At 32.2% G+C, this 9,952-nt stretch overlaps 1 protein-coding gene across 1 annotated transcript in view; it reads right to left on the bottom strand.

Moving 5' to 3' along the window:
• Positions 1 to 657: 657 nt before the first annotated feature.
• LOC308342668 (olfactory receptor 14A16-like) overlaps positions 658 to 9,952 on the bottom strand; it is a gene marked incomplete at both ends in the record, with an annotated part of 95,594 nt that continues 86,299 nt past the window's right edge. The window contains one exon of the mRNA XM_080803241.1: positions 658 to 1,632. Within this exon, the coding sequence (XP_080659367.1) occupies positions 658 to 1,632 (975 nt within the window). The remainder of the gene's footprint in view (positions 1,633 to 9,952) is intronic.

Raw genomic sequence — 9,952 nt, 5'->3', positions numbered from 1 at the left:
GTAAGTGTCAAAGTGTTATCCATGGAGAAATAAATCTCCCAGGCACAGTTGCTCTCTTATTTTATTCTTCAGTGATAATTGTAAGTATACTTTTGAAATAACAGTAATGTCCTATTTACCTATGATCCAGTTTTGTGGATTTACATAGTAGCAAAGAATTACAAGAATATATCAATTAATATTCAAAAAATTAACAGCAAATGGTATAATGTAGCAGAAGCAAGGAAATATAATGTGATATTAAGGAGATTCAGAATAACTAGGCTCAGCTTCTGGGAAACATTTTCAGTAATGTGAGACATTCTTCCTCTCTGGATCATAAATCATTGGGGAATCCACATTCTTATTGAAGGAGGGAATTTTTATGACTCTCTAGCAAAGTATTCAGAACCAGGATGTTTAGGCTAACTCAATAAACAGAAATTAAAACAGCCTACCAGAAACCAGGTATAAACTTAAGAACATGCACATTTTCTCTTGCAATGTTCCAAAGCTCTCTCAGAACTAAATACGGCTTCATTAATATTAGTCAGTGTATTTAACTCCATTTGGTCAAGGAATACTACCATAGTTCCAGGTATCCCTGGAGATGAGTACAGATTCACAACAAACTAGAAAGAGTAATATCTTTAAACAGATATTAAAAAGACAACACCTCTACTCTTGGAAAAAAATAAGGATATTCTCCTTTATTAAGAGTCTTCTGGTAATCAGCTTCCCCAGACTTGTCTTCATGGCCTTGTTTCTTAGGCTGTATATGATAGGATTAAGGGAAGGAGGCAACAAAATATAGAAAGAAGATAGAACAAGATCAGTGAATGATGCACACCCTAAAATAGGCTTCAGGTAAGCAATGAAAGCAGTTGAGACAAAAAGTACAACAACTGCCAGATGTGGAAGGCAGGTGAAATAGGTTTTTGACTGCTTTTTTGTGGATGGTATCTTTCTGACTGTGGAGAATATATAGAAGTATGAGACTGTGATGCAAATAAAGCAACAGAAATCCAGGACTGCATTAACAAGAATGAGTACAATTTCTGCAGTAATATTCTCTGAGCAAGTAATAGCTAGCAACTGGGGAATATCACAGAAGAATTGTTGAATTTCATTGATTCCACAGTAAGATAAAGAAAATGTTCCTGCTGTATGTATAACAGATATCAAGCCACCACTGAGCCAGGACAGAGCCACCATCTGCACACAGGTGCCCCTATTCATGATGGCTTCATAGTGCAGGGGATGGCAAATGGCAGCATAGCGGTCAATAGACATCACTGTGAGAAGGAACAACTCTGCCCCTGCTGAAAAAGGCACAAGGAAGACCTGGGTGACACAGCCAAAAAATGAGATAGAATTGCTGTGTGTCAAGGAGTTGACAACAATTTTGGGCACAACAGCTGAAATGAGACAAAGATCAAACAGGGACAGATTCCTTAAAAAGAAATACATGGGTGTGTGCAGGCATGGGTCCAAGGATGTTATGGAGATAATGAGGCCATTCCCCACCACGGCTAACAGGTAAATTACTGTAAAAAGCCCAGATTGTAACAACTGAAGACTCCATGGGCCAGAAAAACCCAAGATAAGAAATTCTGTCACCACTGAGACATTGTTCATTATTGATGAAACATTCTGCATTAAAAAAAGAAAAGGTATGGTTAAAGTGGTCAGAAATTCAAAGTATAGTTACTTTTCCTCAGTAAAGCTGAAAAGAAAAACTGTACTAAATTCTTATAATATTAATTAATTCTTATCACACTAATGTGTATGTAGAAAAGTCAAAAGTAGTTCTGAAATGCATTTTCCTCATCAGTTAATTCATATTTTCATGAAGTTTTATTTCTCTTTGTGTGTCTCAGTGTTATAATGCTATGCAAACATATGCACAAATTATCAGATTCACAATAAAATACAATCCGTGTGTTACAGAGAAGAATCTTAATTTACAAATGAAAGGATGTGGAGGAATAAATATAGTCTCCAATCCCACATTACCTTCTCTATCCATTTGCTTTGCATTTTTTGTCTTTTAATGAACTGATTATTAACTCATAATTTACTATTCCCGTATTTCTCTTAAAAGTAAAACTTCATGAAACAATAGGCATTCCTCTTTTTACTTTAAATTTCATTTCTCTTTACATTGCTTTAATCTTTTCTTTTATCTTCTGGTACTTTAGATTATTGTTTATAATTGATTCTATGTAGTATCACAGAATTTCTTATTTTAGCCTTCTGGATTACTCTATATTCTCCCTTGTTACACTCATACTGTTTTTAGTTATGTAGTTTCCAAAATTTAAGGCCATTTTTTGCATTTGTGAAATCCATATACCTAGATGGATTGATAGAAAGAAAGAAAGAAATACATACACACATATATGTGTTTATTAGATTATACTTTAACACACTGCTACACAATTACAAATAGAAAATAGGTCAAATTTCTGCTTATAAATCTGTATTTCCTTCCCTTGTATTTTAACTACTTATATCCAGTTTCTAATTCTCTGAGACACATGGTACTTACACATGCATCTTTCCAAATATTTTGTCTAAATAAAATATGTTAAGTAAAAAAAATTCTGTATACTTTTCTACTTGATTTAAAATCTGTCAACACTTTGCCAGAAAAGGCATTAAGTAGATATGCATTGGGTATAGATAAACATTTACATATATATGAATATCAATAAACATATAAATTAATTTATATATCATCCAGCATCCTTTTATTTACTATCTGTTTATCTAGTCTTACTTCAATGTGTTTCTTGTATTATATTTTTCTAGTGCTGTAGTTCAACCCTTATCTGTCGGTATCTGTGACTTCTCTGTCTCAAAAATTAATAATTATTATATTAAGATTTCAATTAGTGAAACAGTGTAAATGGTAAAGAAAATTCAGTTGTTTAAAAATGTTAGATGAAGACTTTCAGTGTAAATTTCTGAAATTGGCAGACCTGTGCTCTTTTACAAGTCAGGATTAAGCAGTAGCAATTTTTTGATGCTGGTGTTTGTCATATTCTTCAGTTACAAGTTTTATAAAAATACTATTTTATTTATGTTTTATAATTGTGTTAAGATGTTTTATTTCCTAGTTTGGCTCAGTGTTCTTATACTTTCCATATATGCAACCTGTTTTTATACTTTGAATAGTGTATATAACTAAATAGTAAATAAATATATAATATTGTAATCAGCTGTTTGGAATGCAATGTGTTTTCTCTCATTCTTTATTGAAAAAGAACCACTTGAAACCAATCATTCCAAAATTATAGCCACTTAAGTTATTAAATGTAACAGAATGGAGAAGAAAGTTAAAGCTGAATTATAAAGCACTAATTATTCTATGGGTTCAAATATATAGAATTAAAATATTTTTCTTATATAATCTCTCTATATATGTATATATGACCTGAGATATGATATGTTTATATATATATATAGATATATATATATCTATATATATATAAAATCCAAGAAACTTGTATTACTAGAAAATTTAAGAAAGTTTTTGGTAGGTTTATTTTCTGACTGAGATTAAAATGAACACCCAGAATAAAAGAAAATAAAACTCACTAAAGTATCCTTTCTGTAGGAGATGGAAGAAATCATCAGGTTTTGTGTGTAGTTGTTGATGGAAGTATTACTGATCATAATTCTAGGTCAACAATGCTGACAGTGATTTTCAAATATTGTGACACTTCTTTCCTAAAGGCACTTTGCTTCTTGCTTTCTTGGCTTTAGCAAATATAGTTGTATGTAAGAACAAACAGGACGAGGATGTGATGATTTTATATTTGTTTCCATCTCCCAATGACTTGAACTCTGAAATATTCCAATGGGAAATGCTACCATTCTTATTGGAATTGACTTATTTAGTCTGTCCCACACAACCGTAAAAGAGAAGTATTGACACAATGAGATATTGGTCACAAAGTAGCATGATGAAACTTCCCTGGAAGTTACTCGATGAGTAACTTCAAATACAGGTATGCATTCAAGAGACTGCATAATTTGTAAGAAAGCATTTAAGAAACATATATATACAATCACATATTGAGCCTTTATAGGGGAATGCAAATTTGACTATCACTTTCCCAGGTATTGGTTATATAACCCAGAGTAAAAATATACTTTTATTAAATAGAATCTTGAAATCACAAAGTCATATTTTACTTTGTAGTGCTCGACCATCCAGTCATATTTTCTTATACAGAGCAACAAAATGGTTCTAATAAATGATATAAATCAATGACATAAAATAAAAAACCTGCAAATACTGACAGTGAAAGATACTAAAGGCAATGTCATCAGATAGATGTTAGTTTACTTATATTTTGGTGTAAAAGGCATAATACATTAGCTGGACTTTGAAGAGCTTTACTGTAATGAATAGACTGTTATGTAAACAAATTTCCTGAAACTGAGTGTAGTGCAAACACATATTATTGTGGTAGTTCAAATAATTCCAGATCCAGAGGGTAGACCATGAGAGATTTTTAAAAAATCTTATAAAATGCAAGTAAATATTTTAACAATATTCAGTAAAGATATTAGAAAAGTATAAGAATTTCTTGAACTTTTAGATGAAAAGAATGTCCTTCGAGTTATTCAAGAGAAAAATCAGCTCAGTAGAAGATAAGTCATATATAAATCCAGACAAAGGAGTTTTAAAAAAGAGAGAATTGAAAACGAATAAAGTCTTCTGCTTATGGGAATCTATCAAGGAGCTAATGTTTGCATTATGGGAGTCTATGAAGAAGATATAGAAAAGGGGAAGAAAGCTCACTTAAATATATAATGGCCAAAACCTCCCAGGATTGGGAAAAAAGATGCAGATATCTGGATAAATGAATGATAAAGGTCCCAAAACCATAATAAAACAAAACAAAACAAAACAAAACAAAACAAAACCCTAAAAAAACAAAAAAACAAAAGCAAAAACTTCAGTAATGCATGTTGTAATCAATTGTCAAAAATTAAAAAAAAAAACAAAACAAAACTGAAAACTGCAAGAGAAAAGTGGCTTGTCACATGCAAGGAAATCCCCATAAAGCTATAGTGCATTTCTGAGAAAAAATTTACAAGCCAGGAATCATGGGATGACAGACTACAGAAACTAAATGGAGAAAAATGTCAAACAAGAATACATTACCAGGGAGCCTGTGTGGCTCAGTGGTTTAAAGGCACTGCCTTAGGCTCAGGTCATGATCCCAGGGTCCTGGGATCAAGCACCGCATCGGGCTCTCTGCTCTTTGGGAAGCCTGCTTCCCTCTCTCTCTCTGCCTGCCTCTCTGCCTACTCGTGATCTCTGTCTGTCAAGTGAATAAGTAAAATCTTTAAAAAAAAAGTATGCATTACCAATCAATGTTGTCATTTAGAAATAGTGGGGAAATAAAGACTTTTCTCTACAATGAAAAACAGGGATGTCATCTCCATCAAGTGACTTACAAGAAATATTAAGGAGTTCTTCAAGTTAAAATGAAAGGACACTCTATAACACTATGTTAACTAACTGGAATTAAAAATTTAAAAATCTTAAAAAAAAAAAATTTAAAAATCTTAAAAAATAAAAAGTTTGAAATTATAAAAAAATTAAAGGACACTAAGTGGTAACATTAGTACATATGAATATTTAAAGGTATAGATGAATTCAGAGTACCCTAAGACTGTAATAGTGGTGTCTAAATCACTATTAATTGTATGATAAATGATAAAGGACAAGGTATTTAAATATCTATCACTTTAATAATTTATTAAGGGACAGAAAATATGAAGTGTGTAGATGATAATATTAGAACATGAAATATTTGAAGGGGAATAACTATACACAGCTTGTGCATATAATGAGATTAAGTTGTTACCAGCTTAAAATAGACTGTAATAACTCTAAGATATTTTAGAGAAAGGTTGTGGTAATCACAAAGCAAAATCCTATACTAGATACACAAAAGTTAAAGAGATGGGTGTCAGAGCATACAACTATGGTAAGACATCAAATCACAAAGGAATTTAGTAAAAGAGAAATAAAAGAACAAATGACCTATCAAACAGCCAGAAAACAATTAATGAACTGGAAATAGTTGGTATTTGCATAACATTAATTTCTTTATAAGCAAATGTAATAAATTTTCAATCAAAATACAGTTGTTAAGTTGTCAAAATAAAAACAAGAACCAAACTACATTATCTGTAAGACACAAACATCAGACATAACTGTGTGCATAGATTGAAACTGAAATGATTGAATAGGATATTCCATACTAATGAAAACCTAAACAAATATGTAGATAAATAAATAATTATATGCTTATATTATGCAATAGAGGATTTAAGTAACAAACAAACAAACAAAAACATTCTTGGATTATTAATTTTTCTGGGTGATGAGTTTGAAAAGTTCTCTATAGATTTTGGATACCACCACTTTACTGTGATTTGCAAATATCCTCTCCCATTCTGTGGGTTGCCTTTTAGTTTTGTTGACTATTTCCTTTGCTGTGCAATAGCTTTTATCTTGGTGAAGTCACAAAAGTTCATTTTTGTTGTTTCCCTTGCCTTTAGAGGCATGTCTTGAAATAAGTCACTGTGGCCAATATCAAAGAGGTTATTGCTTATGTTCTCTCTAGGATTTTGATGGACTCTTCTCTCACATTTAGGTCTTTCATTCATTTTGTGTTTATTTTTGTGTATGGTGTAGGAAAATGGTCCAGTTTCATTCTTCTGGCAGAGAAATAATAAATAAATAAATAAAATTGGCAGTCTCTTCTCTATTTTACTTTATTTTATTTTATTTTATTTTATTTATTTTTTTCACAGATGACATGATACTTTATTTTTTAATATTTAATATTTAATATTTATATTTTAATATTTTATCTTCAATGTTCCAGAATTCATTGTTTATGCACCACACCCAGTGATCCATGCAATATGTGTCCTCCATAATACCCACCACCAAGCTCACACAACCCCCTACTCCCTCCCCTCCACAACCTTCAGTTTGTTTCTCAGAGTCCAAAGTATTGTATTGCATTTTATTTTATTTCATTGTTTTTCATTTTAATTGTATGTTATTTTATTGAAGGGACTGTTTATTTTTTTCCATTAGATATTCTTTTTTGATTTGTTAAAGATTAGTTGAGGGTCCATTTATGGAGTCTATCTTCTGTTCCTCTGGTCAATGTGTCTCTTTTTGTGCCAATACTTATCACCCAAAAATCAAATAATCCAGTCAATAAATGGGTAAAAGACATGACCAGACAGTTCTCCAAAGAAGACATAGAAATGTCTAACAGACACATGAAAAAGTTTTCAACATCACTAACTATCAGAGAAATATAAATCAAAAGTACAGTGATATACCACCTCACACCAGTTAGAATGGCAAAAATTAACAAAATAGGAAACAATAAATGTTGGCAAGGATGTGGAGAAGGGGGGGCCCTCTTACACTGTTGGTGGGAATGTAAGCTGGCACAGCTAACTGGAAAACAGTATAGGGGCTCCTCAAGATGCTAAAAATAGAGCTACCATACAACCCAGTGATTGCACTGCTAAGTATTTACCTCAAAGATATATTTTTTAAAAAGGCACGTGTACCCTAATGTTTATAGCAGAAATGTCTATGAGAGCCAAACTGTGGAAGGAGCCAAGATAACCTTCAACAGAAGAATGGATAAAGATGTGGTTCATTTATACAATGGAATATTACTCAGCCATCAGAAAGAATGAATAACCACCATTTATCCTTTGGAGGAACTGGATGGATGGGCATGGATGGAATATGGTAGTGAAATAAGTCAAACAGAGAAAGATAATTATCATATGGTTTTAGTCATATGTGGAACATAAGGAATATCACAGGGGACCACAGGGGAAGGGAGGAAAAACGGAATGGGAAAAAATCAGAGCGGGGAGAAAAACCATGAGAGGCTCTGAATTCCTGGAACCAAACTGAGGGTTACAGAAGGGAGAGGGGGTTAACTTGGTGATGACTATTAAGGAGGAAATGTATTGTGATGAGGAGTGGGTGTTATACACAACAAATGAATCATTGAACACTACATCAAAAACTAATGTTGCCTAATTGAACATAATAAAAAAAATTCTTTAAAAGTGTAAGTCATTCAGAGAAACACAAATACCATATTATTTCACTCATATGTGGAATTTAAAAAAATGAAGAAGAAAAGAGAAAGAAAAACCAAGAAATAGACTCAACTATAGAGAACAAACTGATGGTCGCCAGAGGGGTGGTAGCAGTGGATGGATTAAAGAGGAGTTGGGATTAAGGAGGGCACTTGTCTTGATGACCACTGGGTGTTGTAAGTGTTGAGTCACTAAATTCTATATCAAAACTAACATTACACTCTATGTCGGCTAACTGGAATTTATGTTTTAATTTTTATTTTTTAAAGTTTTTATTTAAATACTAGTTATTTAACATATTTAGTGAAATTGGTTTTAGGTGTATAATTTAGTGATTGATCACAGCATGTAATACTCAGTGTTTATCACAATAAGTTTCCTCCTTAATATCTAACTGAAATTTAAATAAAAACTTGGAAAGAAAAAAAATACACATAAAAATTAATAGAGATCTCATGCACAAAATTTTAAAAAAAAGTTGTTAGAGAATACAGAGTTTATTATATAATGATGAACCACTCAATTTATGAAGCGTGCATAGTTAAAAGTTTAAATGCACCTGTAATTGGAACACTAAATGTGTAAAAGAATATTAAAAGATCTAAAGGGTGGCTCAGTTGTTAGGCATCTGCCTTCGGCTTGGGTCATGATCCCAGGGTCCTGTGATTGAGGCCCACATCTTGCTTCCTGCTCAGGGGGAATCCTGCTTCTCTCTCTCCCACTCCCCCTGACTGTGTTCCCTATCTCTCTGTCAAATAAATAAATAAAATCTTAAAGAAAAAGAAGAACTGAAGGTAGTGATATACCAATACAATTGTAAAAAATGTAATTCTCCCTTTTTAAGAATGGATAGATCGACCAGAAAGAAAATGAATAAGGATTATTGGGCTTGAACTACACTTTAAGTCAACCCACATATAGAATATATTGTATTTAATAGAAACAATACACATTCCTCTCAAGTCCATGCAGAGAAATCTCCAGAATAGGTCATATGTTAATACACAAAACAAGTCTTAACAAATTTAGGAAGACTGAAATCATAACAAGCAACTTTTCCAACAAACAATATTAAAAAAAATAGTAACAGGTGGGTAAGTACAAAATTTATATAAGTAAAAATAAAACAACCCATCCCTGAAGAACCAATGAGTAACATAAGAAATTAAAAGGGAAAAAAGAGGGGCGCCTGGGTGGCTCAGTCATTGGGCATCTCCTTTCAGCTCAGGTCCTGATCCCAGGGTCACGGGATTGAGCCTCACATTGGGCTCCATGCTTGGCGGGGGACCTGCTTCTCCCTCACCCACTCCTCCCACTTGTGTTCCCTCTCTCTCTGTGTCTCTGTCAAATAAATAAGTAAGTTCTTAAAAAAAAAAACTAAAAAATAAGAGGAAAAAAAGAAATGAAAATGGGAATTACAAATTTTTGAGACAATGAAAATGGAAACAGCATATAAAATTATAGAGCTTAGCAAAAAAGGGTTTCAAAGAATTTTGATATGATAAAAAGCTTGTACTAAGATTAAATAAATATACAAATAAAGAACCAAGCCTTCACCATCAGGAACTATGAAAAAATTGATCCAAAATTTCGTACAAATAAAGGAATAATGGAGATCAGAGCAGAAATAAATGAAATAGAAACCATATAAAAATGTACATAATAATAAATAGAAGAGATAGTTTTGAATATATAAACAAAATTGACACCTTTAACTAGACCAAGAAAAAAATAGAGGAAACTCAAATAAAATCAGAAATGGATAAAAGAGATATTACAAAAAAACACAGAAAGA

The sequence above is a fragment of the Martes martes genome (assembly GCF_963455335.1).
Source record: "Martes martes genome assembly, chromosome: 5".
In the NCBI taxonomy this organism is placed as follows: Eukaryota; Metazoa; Chordata; class Mammalia; order Carnivora; family Mustelidae; genus Martes; species Martes martes.
The sequence above is the reverse complement of the archived record's forward strand: the minus strand, read 5'-3'. Positions and strand labels throughout refer to the sequence as shown.